The 16,805-nt window shown below is 32.1% G+C and overlaps 3 protein-coding genes across 8 annotated transcripts in view; 1 reads left to right on the top strand and 2 right to left on the bottom strand.

The window, feature by feature from the left end:
* LOC123706345 (long-chain-fatty-acid--CoA ligase 4) overlaps positions 1–16,805 on the bottom strand; it is a 562,712-nt gene that overhangs the window by 504,139 nt on the left and 41,768 nt on the right. The window lies entirely within an intron of this gene.
* On the bottom strand, positions 2,265–6,541 carry LOC123706363. Its single transcript, XM_045655609.1, has 6 exons — positions 6,339–6,541; positions 6,149–6,263; positions 5,987–6,072; positions 5,645–5,792; positions 5,104–5,228; positions 2,265–3,582 (listed from the first exon to the last, which is right to left on the bottom strand). Exons 1-6 carry the CDS (start codon positions 6,348–6,350, stop codon positions 3,451–3,453), a joined length of 618 nt encoding a protein of 205 aa, XP_045511565.1. The 5' UTR covers positions 6,351–6,541; the 3' UTR covers positions 2,265–3,450.
* LOC123706353 (phospholipase A2 group XV-like) lies at positions 7,047–12,259 on the top strand. Its single transcript, XM_045655595.1, has 6 exons — positions 7,047–7,420; positions 7,572–7,946; positions 8,330–8,557; positions 10,266–10,437; positions 10,859–10,981; positions 11,439–12,259. The coding sequence occupies exons 1-6, from the start codon at positions 7,333–7,335 to the stop codon at positions 11,728–11,730; spliced, it is 1,278 nt and encodes a 425-aa protein (XP_045511551.1). The 5' UTR covers positions 7,047–7,332; the 3' UTR covers positions 11,731–12,259.

Below are 16,805 nucleotides of genomic sequence, written 5' to 3' on the forward strand. Positions count from 1 at the left end.
TATTTTAATAAATATAATTTATTACGTACAGCAGTTGTTTTATTTTCCTTACTGTAAGTACCTAGGTATTGCTTACCTACTTAGAAACCACAGATAGCCTAATATTGAAGTCATCATGAATAAGGTAAAATAAATAATAAAAAATTTTACGACTGCATAACAGTACATAGTAGGGCCACCAAACCATAGCCAACAAGTTTATTTTATTAAGGACTCTAGCTGCGCCCCGCGGTTTCACCCGCGAGCGTGAATGAGTTTCTTCTTTTAATCATAATGTTCCATAAAACAACACCTATATGTTACCTAGTGAAGATCCCGAAAAATCGGTTCAGCAGTTCCTGAGATTAGCCGAAACAAACAGACACACGGACAAAAATTGTAAAAAGTAAGTACTATTTTGGTATTACTTAGGTACAGTATATACATAATCATACTACTATATATTATTATGCAATTAGTAAAAATCGGTTATTTTAATATTAAAAACAGACACTCCCATTTCATTATTGGTAAAGATGTTTTTCGAAATTAAACTATACTGTCTGTTTAAAGGCTTAAACCGGCTACTCACGTAGGTACCTGCCGCAGGGACAATTTAGAAGAACAACTGAAATTGTTCCAACCGCCGCGGCCGCGGCGTACAAACGAGATTGTTCCACTATTGCCCCTCCGGCAGGTACGTGAATAGACGGCTTTACACGTAATTTTTTCTTAGCTCGTGTGCTGAGGTACTTATTGAAATTATAGTCAAAATAATTCTTCATACACGCTTGGGATTATAAACACAAAATATTGTGTATAATGTCTACGCCCCAAAGCCCCCTTATAGGAAGAATAACACTTTAAACCTAATTTTAAGGTTAGAAATAAAACAAATAAATGCGTTTCAAACATGTAATCCATAAACAGCTGAATACCTATCACATACATAATACTTCGGAAGATAATGACAATGCGTACAAAATATACAACCTCAAGCCTACAAAATGGCGTGTAAACAATTCAAAACGCTAAGATATAGTTGAGCCCTTTAACTTAAACCTTAAACCCTTAAACTAAATACTATTCGCTAGTAACTATTATAAACTCTAATAATAATTTTAATACACAAAATATAATTTCCAAATAAAATTTAAACAAACTTAACTTTAAATTAAGGATTTATTTGAACTATTAAAACTCTCAATAACATCCAAAATAAATGAATGATTGTAACATATTGGCCATAATTTTGCTAACTAAAACAATATATATAAAAGCTTTTAATAAATACATAATTTATCTGTAATTAACTAAATAAATAAAATTATTATACTTTGGTACTAAGTAGGTACCTACTTTGAGAATACATTTTTCTTTTTCAAAATATTTTACGAGCCATAACATTAAGCCTAAGCTGAATTCAAATTACTTAATACCACAAATCGATTTTCTTAAATATTCAATTAAGTTAGACTTTTGTACCAATATTCCTGAAATATTTGTTCTGTTTTTTTTGACGTGAAAACGTCTTATAATTCGATAAAGCCGGCTGCACGCACGAAAAAACATGACTCATGCGGCGTTACCTCGCTCTGACTCATCTGAGGCGTTCCATGTAAAGGCTTGAAGTCAAACAAAGAAGCACAATCGGACGTTGTCACGTTCAATTATCGTCAGTAAACCGACTTTACAGACAACCAATTTTTTTCTCAAATATTAAAGATGTTACCTAGTTAGATATAGGAATTTGGTAATGTTTTATAAGTTTATTTCTCTCTTGAAATATCAACGATACTTACATGTGTGTGGTATTAAATAATTTGAATTTATATTGCAATGGGATAATTACGAACTAATAGATTCATTTATTTACTGTGTGAATCTGCCATTGTCAGTCTCAATTTGAAAATGAAGGATTTCTTATATACCTATAAGATAAAGGCCATATGCATGATACCTCAAATAAATAATTGCATTTATATTTCCTACCCTCAATTATCCCAAAACACGTAAATAGACAACTACATTCAAAATTCGTTTCGTGTTATAAAATTTGCGTACAAATGCTACATATAGCTAACAACAAGTTTATACATTATTCAATCAATAACCTTATACATTTCTTCTGTAGTGTTCTCATGAAGATTTTATTTATTAATAAATAGGATAAAAACCTACTAATATTATAAATGCGAAAGTTTGTGAGGACGTGTGTGTGTGTTTGTTACTCTTTCACGCAAATACTACTGAACCGATTACAATGAAATTTAGCACATATATAGAGGGTAACTTGGACTAACACATAGGATAGGTTTCATCCCGGAAATCCCACGGGAACGGGAAAGCTAGTGTTTTATAAATTCCAATTATAATGACACAAAAAGGTGATATTTGACTGATTTAATAATTTAAAAAATATGTCTTGGCATATTTAACTAAGTAGGATTTTTTTGAAAACTTCGGTAAAATTTTTGACAAGTAGAGAAAATTTAAATTCAACGGATAAAATTTCGTGAGAACACCACAGAGTATAACGCGCGACATTAGGCAACAACTTGATACATGTATCACACGAATTTTAATCACATTTAATATTTTCCAAAGTCTCAAACATAACTGATACATCTAAAGCAAAATGAATTGATAATTTATACCGTAGACATTTTGTGTAAACTTTTTTCTTTGGAACTTAGGAAAATTAAAATTTTAAAATGTCTGTACGATCAACATTAGACACGGTATAACACAATCTTGTAGCAATTTTCAATTTTCCATAGATATTTCTAGAAAAACATAAAAGTAAAATGGCATAGGGTTAGGGTTAGGTCTTTAGAAGCAGTATGTTTCACTAAACCTTATTGAGTACTGAGTATCTTAATTTTAATACTGTTATGATATGTAAAGAGCGATAAGGGACTTACAAGAGGGCTATATTTGAAAAATTACATGGTATTTTCATTGTTGTTTATTTTTTTTAACGTGAAATAGTTAATGAAGTCATGAGCTATAAATGTCAATAGATATTCTATTGATTGATGTAGAAACTAATAGACTGTAGTGAAATATAGAAGATACCTAGGTATGTATTTCAGGGATAAAGATGTAATATAAATAACTACTGTATCTATGTACTATGTTTCTGTTTAAAATAAAAAAATGGAATTAAAGACTTTTTAACGGATTTAAAACGCAATTTATTCACTAGTCTCTAAGGATAGACCTTCTTGTCCACGCTCGATGTAACGTGTGCGAAATTTCGGGTTAATAATATAATGAATAAATCACGCTTATAAAATTCGTTAAAAAGTCTTTAATTTCTACAAGATGGAAGATTCTAAAATATGTTCGATTGAAGGGATGGGATACAAATTCTAGTCAAAATTTATTTGATAATTTCTTTTCTACTGTCGAAACATTTGGACCCGCCATGCCAATCCCATACTAAAGTGGGATAGCTTTGGGATAAGATTAGAGCGCAGTCCTCTGATCGTACACAATAACGGCGTCTGCGTCGAGGAACTGACTGTGCGACTTGCTGAGCGCTATGATCGCCGCGTGCTCGCTGCGCATTCGGTTCTTGTACTTTTTGCTCAGATTCACCTGTGATCAATATATATTAACAATATTAATGATTAGAAATTATAGAATTGGACTTACAAATAAGGAAATCTATATAAAAATGAATCGCAAAATGTGTTGGTAAGCGCATAACTCGAGAACGGCTGAACCGATTTCGATAATTCTTTTTTTATTATATTCCTTGAAGTACGAGGATGGTTTTTATGTAGAGAAAACGTAAATATGTACCACGGGCGAAGCCGGGGCGGACCGCTAGTGATTAATAACATTAACATTTATAAAATACTAGAGGTCCGCCCCGGCTTCGCCCATGGTACATATTTCGCAATAAAAGGTAGCCTATGTCCTTTCTCGGGTATCAAAATATCTCCATACCAAATTTCATGCAAATTGGTTCAGTAGTTTAGGCGTGATTGAGTAACAGACAGACAGACAGAGTTACTTTCGCATTTATAATATTAGTATGGATTTTCTAGTAGAAAAGGTCCTTCGAGCCGGATAAGGAAGGAATAATTTATTTCAATCATTATAATATGAATAAATATATATGAAATATGTGTCCAAAAAAGTCCATCAGTCCGTCTACCCAGAATCGGCCCAAATCGATTAGAGAAACAATTACCTTTAATACGAGCACACAGAACTTAATATTTGATACAAATTATGAATAATCTAATTAACAATATAAATTTTGTTGTCTGGAACAATGACCGCACGTTGCAAGACGATTAAGTACCTAGATACCGATTTCGGGTCGATGGCGTGATCGAACGATCAGTCCACATCCGCATTTTTATATTATCATTTATCATTAATGTGTGCGAGGTTGTAGGTATAATGTATTCATAAATAGTTAAGTTTAAAAATTTATTTTTACTAGCTACTACTATAAAATGTATTGTATGATGTCTCAACTTAGAAATATTTTGGCCTCATTTTCAATACTTTGCTGAAGATAATCACATGTTCAAATACATAGTTTACGATTCAAAATAAAATCATAAAATATTCAAAATTAGAAATGATCCTTCGAGCCGGATAATCGTTTAAATATAAAGGACACACAGACATACATTCATTTTTATTTAAATGTCACCGGTGAAGATTAAAACAACATAACAGTAATGTATTAATAGTTAAGATTTTTTAAAGAAACACAATTCACAAGTAATTACGTTTCTTTAAAAAATCTAAGCTATAGAATGCAGTTCCATCAAGAAGCATACAAAGTACAAGTGATAACTGCGTTAAAAACAACCGACTTCAAACTTGCACTTGCAACATTTACAAATACAGACAAAAATGCTCATAAAATAAAATCTACTGGGCCTATCCGAATAAAATTTTTATGGGACCAATTCGACACCATCCCGCATCAAACAAAAAAAGAATCACGTAAATCGGTTCAGAAACCTCGGAGTAATCGGTGTACATACATAAAAAAAACATACCGGCCGAATTGATAACCTCCTCCTTTTTTTGAAGTCGGTTAATAAATTATAGTCATATATTTTAAAAAATAATATAAATATTTCTCCATACCTTAGCATACAACTGGTGCAAATCATCTTCAGTAGAGAGTGGTCTCTGCTTGGGTCTGAGGAAGGCGGGCAGTGAGCGAGTCTTCAAGGCGTCTATACTTGCCGCACCCTCTATTTCGTCTAGCACTAAAAATAGTTAAAAGCTAAGTTTCCTATCTAAAGATAAATAAGTAATAATTTTATAATAACAATTGTGCCTTATGGCATTTACATAAAAAATAGAATTACCAAATATATTTTAAGTTTTGCCATAAAATATCTTGAATTATGTTATTTTTAATTTTAGTTTTATAGCATTCATTAGCATAACTTTAGCAGCATTAATAAAAAATTGTGATTAGACATTTCATCATACCCCTAAAAACTCCTTTTTACTATACACAATAGCTTGTTTTGAGATCGCTTGTTAATAAAGCCACCCTCTGTACTGGTTTAAGTTTCAAATTTCTTTTATTGACCAGTTTTTGAATACACAATAAAGTGTTAATAAATAGCTATACTAATAAAAATGAATAAATAATTAAACACATAAATATACTCACTCCCACTGGAAGCATATTGCGCAGCATCTCGGGGAGTATCCGGTACTCTATTCACATAGCAGTGTGCCTGCGGTCGAGCCTCCCGCTGGTGCCTACATTCTGCGTCCCCTGCGTAACTCGCTGGCCTGGTGTGCCGTTGTACTTGCACCTGTTCATGAATTTATTTCTTGAAATGATGTATAATGCACATAATGTTGTCAACATCCGTAATAATAATTCAGTATAGGGAGCCATATGTAAACATTTTTAATTTAAATTAGGTACATGTTTACATACAATTTGATGAAAATAGAAATGAATTTTTTTATAAGTATAGAGAATAAATAAATAATAAGTACATACCTCTGTGTGTTTAATTCTGTAACTATCTTGACATGTGTAGCTATGTCCCTCTTTTATTGTGTAGTTCTCTTTTAAATATTGTTCATCTAAAAATCAATAAAATTCATGTTGTATTAAAGCTTTCCATCTCATCTCATGTCATTATTGGACTATTTAACATACCAAACGATTTCTGATGTCGCGGCATTAGGCAGCAGTAACATATAATAATTAACAAAATAATAACACCGCAAATTCCTCCGATAAGCCAAGATAACCAAACAATTATAACGCGACCCTGCAAACAAAGATGCAGCGTAATGCATCAATTGCTATGATTTAAAAAAATATTGATTTTTCAGTGCATTCGTACCTGCTGAAACATTTCAATTATTAAACCAAAAGCGATTAACGCTTCTTTTTGATCCCTTTTTAAAATGTTTCCACAACATTTTAAATCTTTTTTCCTTCCTTAAACCTAAGAAAAATTATACAAAAAACCTATAATAAAATTCCTAAAAGCTATTCCTGCACTTGCATATTGTTTTTCTTCATTGTCTTTTTTAAATATTTTGCGACTGCGCGGTTTCCAACTCATGCCAAGATTCGTTCAGTAATGTCACATTCTTTGAAGTATTTCGATATGACGATATGTTAAAAAAACATTTTATCGATTAATCAAGTTGCTTTATTTACAAATATATTTGTTAGGTTATTGCAATTTTTGCAGACCATTGCCTCAAATGGCATATTCTATTACAGACGTAATTTTAAAATAAATTAAGATTCCCAGTTTTTAAACGTTAATATATATGTCAATATGCGTTCCTTAGCAAGCAATTTAATTATTTTATTTCTAACTTTATGAAACAATTTTTAGTTATTTATTAAACTATCTAAACAAAAAATATGCAATGTTCTTTTCATTTAGTTTCAGTTTATTTTTGTGTCATATTTAATGGAATATTAAAATATTCTATTTATAAATTTATTTAACACAAACACGCGCGCAAATTGGAATATTCGCTTAGTTGATATGTCATGTTGAACGTAATTTGATTTCGTTTTCGTCTCTGTTTTCGTAAGCGGCTTCAATTATGTACTAAATAAAGCAAACAAGTCGTTTGTTGTTGTAAACAAATATCACAGCTGATTGTCTGATTCGTCTGTGTTATCAATTGTATTACCCCCTCGGTGTCAACTATCGGACGATATAGCGTCACAAGTTATTGTGAATCCTCGGACTTCGTCTCGCCGATCACAAAGCGTCATATAAATTGCGTAAACTATACGAGGAAATTATAATTCAAGTTTACTGTTTACTCGATGAGTACATTCAACCCATAATATTTAAATTAAAAAGAAATATGCGGTGTTCATATTTGTTTTATTTCATAGTTACAGTGTTTTGCTTATTGACGCAGAAATCTTTTGGTTTATCGCCGGTTATTTTAAGTAAGTTTATTTCATTATCTCCCAAGCATGCAATTTCTTGTATAGTCTAGAATGTGTTTTAACTGATATTCTCGACATTGTTTACTTAAGTTTATTTTTAGCCTTTGTCATCACACATTTATATGATGTCTTATTTTAATATTTTTTACAGTACCTGGCGATGGAGGCAGTCAATTGGAGGCTAAATTGAACAAAACAAATGTCGTGCATTACATGTGTGCGAAGACATCCAATGATTATTTTAATATTTGGTTGAACTTGGAACTTTTAGTGCCGTTTGTGATTGATTGCTGGGTGGACAATTTACGATTAGATTATGATAATGTGACGAGAACAACAAATAATCCTCCGGGGGTTGATATAAGGGTGCCGGGGTGGGGTAACCCTGAACCCGTAGAGTGGTTGGACCCCTCACATGAATCACCGGGTGCATATTTTAATACTATAGGTGATGCTCTTGTGAAAATTGGTTATGTGAGAAATGTGTCATTGAGAGGAGCTCCATATGATTTCAGAAAAGCACCAAGTAAGTTGACTTTTTTTTCATGTTTTCGTCTTTTTCAATTGCAAATAAACAAATTCTAAAACATTACGAGTCTGAGGGTCTTGATATTGTATTTATTAATTTACTACACAAAAATTTAAGTTTATTCTTCTGATGTTTTCATAGTTAGACAATTTATTTATTTCTTTTACAAAAATTGTTTTATAAGAAATAAAAGTATGTTGAACTCAACACTTTTGTATGCACAACTGAATATTTTAAAATAATATTCAGTAAACAATGGCAGCGCTCACCAGAGCATAACCTGTTGAAAAATATAAATATTTAATTAAGAACAAATTTTGAGTTCATAGCTCAATCTTCAAACTTTACAGTCTTTAAAATGACAATGTTCTTCATTTTAGATGAAAATGTAGAATTTTTCGTCAAGTTAAAAACGCTGGTTGAAGAGACATACACCATGAACAACAAGTCATCTGTGACGCTACTAACTCATAGTATGGGAGGAGCGATGGCACTGCACTTCTTACGATTACAGACGCAGGCCTGGAAGGATCTGTATATTCGAAGAATGCTATCACTGTCCACACCCTGGGGAGGCGCTATGAAGGCGTTAAAAGTATTTGCTATTGGTAAGTAATGGAGACATTCTATTATGGCCTGCGATTTGGAGATCCATGTCCAGTTTGCAGCATTAAATATTCTGTTAATAAAAATAAGGAATAGTTAATATATGAAATTAAATCTTAACAAATGTTAAATATGTTCAATTGTAATATTCAAATGCTTTGTTTTTAGTGCTTTTTGATAATGAATCATTTACAATTACATTGTATAAACGAGGAAAAGTGTTGTCTGATCAATTACTTTGTTGTTTAATGGTAGTTTAGTAGGTTTTACAATTACATATATAGATTTGTCTAACACATTTATGTAAGGTCCACAGTTGGGTCAATATGTCCTTTACAAGGGAAAATAATTAACTAAAATTTAGGCTTTCGAGGAACGCTGGTATTTATAATTCTAAAATAAAATTCAATAAAATTATGGCTAACTATAAACTAAACATTATGTTATGTGAGCCAAAAAAAAACAGGTCGAGTCTTAAGAATACGTAACTTAGACTGCGTGTTTTGTTACTAAGGTGGCAATTACGCAATGAAACTATGAGTCGAAAGGTTTCTTTATATGCTTATGTTTATATCATAACAGTTTTATTTTTCACTGAAAAATATTTGTTAGTAAATTTAGTATTAATGTTTTGCGATTAATAAAGCGTATGTTTGTTTACTATGTATTTTACGCCTATCTAATTCGCGCTTTCGCGGTACGCGTTTTGATAAAACACGACCCTGACCTTATAAATTGACGTAGGAAGATGGACTCAATTAGTAGCGATTACATTGTTACTAATAAATTAATAATAATATGTGTTATTAAAATGACCCGCCCTTGCGCTTCTTAATATTTTTATAATTACCGGCGCCGCTTTGCAATTATCTCACCCATAAAAAAATATCTAATACGGAGATGCTAAATTCAAATTTTACTAGATTCATATTCAGGAAAAAATTTGACAAATATTTTGTTCCGCACAAGTTTTTTCCTGACTACCATGCAAAAATATTTTATCTAGAATTTTGTGCTAGACTCTTATAATGTTAAATTTACCTAGACAAAACTGCAAAATAACACATACCCATATATACTTAATTACGTCTCTATAATTTGCACGGAATATTTTCTATGTAACTACCTAGTATTGCTTCGTCATGCATATGCCCTACATTTTCCTTCTCAATGGACTAATCGTTGATCCATTGAAAAGGAAAACCAATGTGTCTGAGTGTTTGTAAACAATGACTTTGCTGTATCATGTTATGATTGCGTATGCCGTATGCGCATACATAGGTGATTAAACTACAGATTTTTGTATACCTATAGGCTAACCTAATAAAGATAAGTGGATGGGTAGTGAATTTTATAAATACGTACTATATTTGCAATAGATACTATAGCATTGTATTACAGTATGTGCCGTAAATTAAATAATGTTACTCATGCATTTTAAGTACATAGTTATTGATTTTATAATAAAAAATGAACGTGTGTGCCGAGCACACAGAAGTGAAACTTCTTTGGCAAGATTCAAAGATAAGGCAAATCATCGCCTTACTCCATGACGTGACGGTATTGCCACGACGCGGACGCGACCTTGAAATTTTACTCTCAACGCGCCTGAAGAAGTTTCACTTTTGACACCTGCGGTCGACACACACGCTCTTTTTTACCTTAGAAACACTACCATACATTATACACATTAAACAAATGTCCATCCAGGCGACGACCTCGGTTCTCTAATACTGCGCGAAAGCACGATGCGCACAGAACAGATCACATGTCCCTCGCTCGCGTGGCTTCTGCCTTCCCCCAACTTCTGGAAGCCAGGGGAAGTGCTGGTGCAGACCGACAAGTTTAATTATACTATTAATGACCTGCAGAGGCTTTTCATGTGAGTAATTACGATAATCTAACCTTATTTCCTTCCCATACTTACCATGATATTTGCTTTAGGATGTTCGACTCAACTGTACAGACTACAGTGTACTTCATTTAGAAGTGTTTTGTGTTGTTTTATTTCAATTTTGTACGTATATTCAGCTCTTCTACCCCGACACAGTCGATGTTAGGATCTTTCCGAAATGAATTCATACGTACTCTGGATAAGGTTGCCAGTTTTGTTCTGTTCGCCTTCCGATTTTCTCTGAAATATGACGATCCAAACCATTTCTAAACGAAGCCTAGTCTAAAAGTCTTATTTTGATTATAAGGGCTTGAAAGTTCAATAAATAAATGCCTAACATAATATGATTAAATGCTGGATAAAATCTGAGCTATCCGATGATCTGATAACAAATGGTCCTTACGTCCAGGGACATGGACGTGCCGAACGCGTGGGAGATGCGCAAGGACACGGAGCATTTGTCGCGGGACTTCTCAGCGCCTGGTGTTGAACTGCACTGTGTTTATGGGTATAACATCTCCACTGTTGAACGGTAAGTGTTTCGAAATATGGGCAATATCATTTGAAGCTCGTAGACTAATGACGTGAAAATGTATAAGTGAGGTTGTGATGCAAAATAATGATAAGAAATTAAGCTACATGTTACATATTTTAATTTGGAAGACCTTTTTTTTAAGTGGGGAAATCTTCCAAAGATACCCACGGCCCCCGGGGAAGGAGCCGTGGGTTATGTCGGATTCTTACCGACTAAAACCCCACTGCTTTCCGTCGAGCCGCTTATGATAGGGCCGCGGCTAATTTGGTAGACCTAAATTAATGTTGTCAAAATTTGTTTCTAAAATTAGTCGCTTATTTTTTTTTACAAATTTTCTCCGATGATACAGACCAGAGTACATAAATTTTAGCATATTGATCAAAATATTGAATAATATTTGAATCTACTTACCAGTATATTATAATTGAATATTAAAAGTAACCATTATTTCCAGGCTAGTATACAAGCCAGGAACCTGGCTAGATGGATACCCCACTTTACTCACAGGGGACGGAGACGGTACAGTCAACTTACGTTCTCTCGCCGCTTGCACTCACTGGGCCAAACGACGCACCCCTAAAAATAATCTCATTGGCAAATCTGTCAATACCCTGCCACTTAATACGAATCTCAATGGGAAACCCGTCAAAACCCTGCCTTTGTTAAAGGCAGAACATTTAAAGATACTCCACGATCCTCGCGTAATAGAATACGTGACGACTGTGCTGGGGAATGACGGGAACTGATGACTTATAGTGAAAATTATGAATGTGGTGCTCTTGAGAGGTGATAGGTTTTCAAAGAGTTTTGGGATGGTGACCAATCCAAGCCAAAAGATTGGTCAAATGCGCAGTTTCGAGTGTGGTAGTTTACTACCTCACTTGAGCTTCTACCATCGCAGCTTTTTGGAATTAACTGAAATGGAGTAATCAGGCAGTATTATACGTAACTTATAACTCTACCGATAACTAGGGTGCTACTGAAACTTGTAAGATCTAACATTTTTACGGATGGAAAAAGTGTTGTCTTCCTCATATTTTGAATTTCCTGTGCATTTGGCTAATATTTATCGAGCTTGGTCACTGAAACCGATATTCTGTGTGGAAAACTATTATTATAAGTATAAAGATTACTGTGAAAATCTGATTAATGTACAGTAACGTGTATTTGAAGATTATAGTGTCCATTAGAAAAATAAAATACGTAACGCAAAGCGCGCGTATAAGTGTAAAAATTAGCTAAAATTTATTTGTTTTTAACCAAGTTTGCTGTGCATTGTTTTCTTGTGATTTAATTCATGATTTTTGTGAATAACAGTAATTTTTAATAATAGCTCATACCAAATGAAGTTGGTGTTATTTATTAAGCGAATATCTCAGTACTCATTTTATTTGTTTATGTATAGAATGTGTTTTTCCGTATAAGCTCTCTTAAGTTTGCTCTCTGATTTTTAATATTTTTTTATCTGCCAGTTTATTAAAATAATCTACAGAACGTTTATTTAGCCATTTTTTTAATTTAAAGTGTTACCATAATTTAATTGTTATGTTATTTGTTAAAACAATGTTTAAGTTGATCTCTTTATGTGCTAACAGAACTACTCATTTCTTTTGAATTTAATATCATTAGTGAACTTTGCTGTGATAGCAATCTAAATGCTCATTTAAATGACACTATCTATTTACGAATAGTATTTTATATTTATCTGTATTCAGGTTATTGTGTATCTGCTATAGTCAAATCCCGAAACACAATCTCTACGCGGAAGGACTGGTTTATCTTAGGTTTGGCAAAAGCGATCGGGCAATCCTCGAAATACATTTGAATTTCACCCTTTGACTGAAGTCAGCAGCAATCTCGGGCGTAAGCATAGGCATCGCCTCAGCTAGACAACGATCAACGAAAATTGTTTAGTAAAAGGCCCAAATATTACATTTATTTGGGCTTTGACAGTCATTATGCCAGACCTGAGGTTTGACTATAACATAATATATATGATTAATTTCTAAATATATATGATTTGTAAACTTACTCATTATTAGCGTATATATAAATTTTATTTATGAAAGGAGTTATTTTTATCTTATTTTGTTTTGTGTAAAGCTTCCATTTGGTTTAATTTACTAAAATATGAACTCTTAAAATTGTGCTAACTTTGACTTGCATATTTAGTGTGAAGTAGTTAGTAGAGATTCATCTTTGGACTTACGTATAATATACGTACCTACGTATAATTTGAAAAAATATTATATTTTTATTTGAAAAACGGGTAGTGGATACAGTCTGACACGAATTAATATTTTGGTTATATTAATCACAAAATTATTTAGCATCTGTAGTTAGGATTGATAAGAACGTGAAAGCCAAATACTTTATGAAATAAAAGTAAAGATAAATAATTATTGAATTGTTTTATTCATTATGCTCCTATTCCCATCCTCAAAATTTACCAGCTTAAAAGTAAATTTTAAGTAATCTGTAGTGATACGCAGATTTGCGCGATGTTCAATGTTAGTGAAAGTGTCTTATTCTCATTTTAGAAGTCACTATACTTATTTTAATGCAAGTCTACGGATAGTTTAAATGCAAAACGCATCGAACTCTGCGCGCCCATTCAAACCCTTTTTTACATTGGTTGTTAATTATTTTTTCATGCAAATACACCTAATCGGATATCTATGAAATTTGGTACCGAGATTCCGACTATAATGAATAAAAATAAACCAAATGCAAGAAAGTTATCAGGAAGCTCAATTTTTATCCACTCTTTTTCTCACATGATAAGATCTTATCTATACCTACTAATATTATAAATCTGAAAAGTTTGTTTGTTTAAACGCGCTAATCTCAGGAACTACTGGTCTGATTTGTCACGAAATTCTTTCGGTGTTAGATAGCCCATTTATCGAGTAAGCCTAAGGCTATAGGCTATATATCATTACGCTAATACCAACAGTAGTACAGCCACGCGGATAAATTTTCCAAAAGTTGAGGGTGCTGGGTGTAACAAAATGAAAATCTCCATTGCATAATATACTACTGTATTCAACTTAACACCAATACAAAATACAGATAAGAATATTTACAACAAAATTTCCGTGAAATGAGAATCAAATGAATCTAAACGCAACTAACGACATACGACTTACATCTAAGTAACAAAATAATATCACATTTTAAATTAATATACATGTGCTTTCAAACCTGACTTTTATTTGTAAAACAATGTTGTCTCTTTCTTTAAATCATTTGACATTAAATTGACAGAATAGTGCTTATAATACCATTAAATGAATTACAAGAGAAATTATTTTTTGGTTATATAATACCAAATATTCGAATACAATACTATTAAGGCTGGTTACAGAGCTTGACCGACCATCAGTGCGTACGTCAGTCGCGCTTGTCATATGTATGGAAATTCATAAAACCGTTCATAGCTAGACCGACCATACGCACGCGTATTGTCATGCGCATTAGTGTCATAGTCATACACATTGTTGATGCGTATCGTCAGGACCGACGGTACGCACTGACGGTCGGTCAAGCTCTGCAACCAGCCTTAGACATTACCAACGCGTGAGTATAACAAATATCACCGATTCCATATTTTACGATTCGTTTTTCTTATGTACAAGTAAATTTTGACATAAATAATACCAAAAACTAACCGTACATAAGAAAAAACGATTCGGAAAATATACAATCGGTAAATCTATATTAACTACCCTTAACCAACCGCTTAAGGAACTACATAACAGTGCATTTTTGTTTAGGATTTTTAATAGTTAATACATTTTTAAGTATTCACAAATTAACATGCAAACAGCTCAACAGCTATTATTTTATATAGATATTTTGTAAAAATCAATACAATTACATGCCCAATATGACTTAACACAATTTTATAAGACTACCATATATCTTTAGCTACAAATTTCTTCATTTTTTGTGAACCATACAAACATTCTACGAACTTCACCAATTATTTATAAATGCTGAATATTTTCCAACTTGCAAAATAAAAACGAACGATTCTCGTTTTCGTCCTAATTCCTCTCGTTTTTAATTTCATATCATAATTTTAATTATAAAATTGCAAAAAGAAGCTGAAAATTATATTTTTTTTTATATTTGGTTGATGTACTTTTGAAAACGAGACGTTTTTATTTTGCACTCTTTTTACATTGAATATACAGAATTCATTTTGAAAATCATAAACAATCGTTGCCTTAATTGAAAATAAATAATTAAATTATTTATATAGAGAAACACATCAATTCACATCTAAAACCTAATTTTCCTTGATTATATTCAATTTTAAATTTTAGTAAATATCTCTAAAGCCAATATACACTAATTCTTAAAAATATCCCATGTTATTTTATTCAAAACGATAATTTTCCTTGTTAGATTTTGACGTTTTTCTTAAGCCGGGTACTCACTAGCGAGCCGTAACTGTAACACGCGTACACACTAGAACCTAGTTACTGTATCACGCATTCAGAAATTAATTTTCAACGGATTTTAAACGCTATTTATTCATTATAATATTATTTTCCCGACGTTTCGCAAACTTTGCAGCGAACGTTGTCACGGGGAGACATATAATGAATAAATCGCGTTTAAATTTCGTTAAAAATCTTTAATTTCTAAATGTATAATACTCGCGTAAAATCAAACACTAGAAATACTATGTATCACGCATGTTACGGATACGGCCCGCTAGTGAGTACCCGGCTTTATCGAGGTTATTTCAAGATTCAACCATAAGTAAGGAAAAAGCGCTTTAATATGACCGTTATAATATTAAGGCTTTTATAATGACTAAGTTTTCTCTACAAATGTGAAAACATTTATATATAAAAATTTTGAGAACATTTTTGTCTTCTTAGCATCTAAAAAGCCATCTTCGCTGGAATTATAATAATTTTGAAAGTGTGTAAATACCATTGCATTCACGTAATAATTTATATAAATATAATATTATTGAAAAAGCAAAATAACTGAACAAAATCATTAATTTTTATCCATTAACCGTTATAATAAAGAACATAATTTAAAATGCGGATCATACGAACTCGCTTACATTATTTATTTTTCTCTTTTTCCAAGAAATTAGTTTTTTTTTCCTTTATTAACTCATTAATTAAGTTAGTTCATTATAAATGAATTATATTCAAAAACACTTTAAACAAAAAAAAAACTTTAAATTTAACCAAAATGTAAATAATTTCCTTCCAAAACTTTCCTATTTAACGCATTGTCACACTATTCTCGACGACTCTAAACTCTAACCGTCTTATTACAAAAAGTTAAACCTGGTTTAAACCCAGACTATGAAGTCAAGGTTTAACTTTAGTACAGAGGTTTAAACTAATCCTTATTTATAGTTGTTGTCTATGGTTTAACGCTAAAACATGTTTTATAATAAGACTTTCACTTAGATCATGGTTTTAATACATTTTACACCCGGTTTGTAGGTAATCCGTGTTTTGGAATAAGACGGGAACGATTAAACCATAGACAAAAACAATAAATAATGAAAAGTTTAAACCTCTGTACTAAAGTTAAACAAAGACTTTATAGTTTAGGTTTAAACCAAGTTTTTGCAATAAGACGGTAAAACTTTACGCAATAACATACCTTAATCCTAACACAATAAGATCAACATTCGCATGCGAATTCAATCAGTTTGTCCGTTCAAGCACGTACGATTAAGCACCATAATAGGCAATGATGAAGCGCCTAATGTATATATGAATGATCATACTTGTCCCGTCTGTTTGTTTGTTGAATCGAATGATAGAAATAGGTAGGT

The sequence above is a fragment of the Colias croceus genome, chromosome 3 (assembly GCF_905220415.1).
Source record: "Colias croceus chromosome 3, ilColCroc2.1".
Lineage (NCBI taxonomy): Eukaryota > Metazoa > Arthropoda > Insecta > Lepidoptera > Pieridae > Colias > Colias croceus.

Coding starts and splice junctions, on each gene's coding strand:
- LOC123706353 (XM_045655595.1), top strand. CDS start 7,333: ATGCGGTGTTCATATTTGTTTTATTTCATAGTTACAGTGTTTTGCTTA. Junction 7,947..8,329: donor TGATTTCAGAAAAGCACCAA/GTAAGTTGACTT, acceptor TCTTCATTTTAG/ATGAAAATGTAGAATTTTTC. Junction 10,982..11,438: donor AACATCTCCACTGTTGAACG/GTAAGTGTTTCG, acceptor CATTATTTCCAG/GCTAGTATACAAGCCAGGAA.
- LOC123706363 (XM_045655609.1), bottom strand. Junction 5,793..5,986: donor ACAGAATTAAACACACAGAG/GTATGTACTTAT, acceptor ATTCATGAACAG/GTGCAAGTACAACGGCACAC. Junction 3,583..5,103: donor TGCACCAGTTGTATGCTAAG/GTATGGAGAAAT, acceptor TATTGATCACAG/GTGAATCTGAGCAAAAAGTA.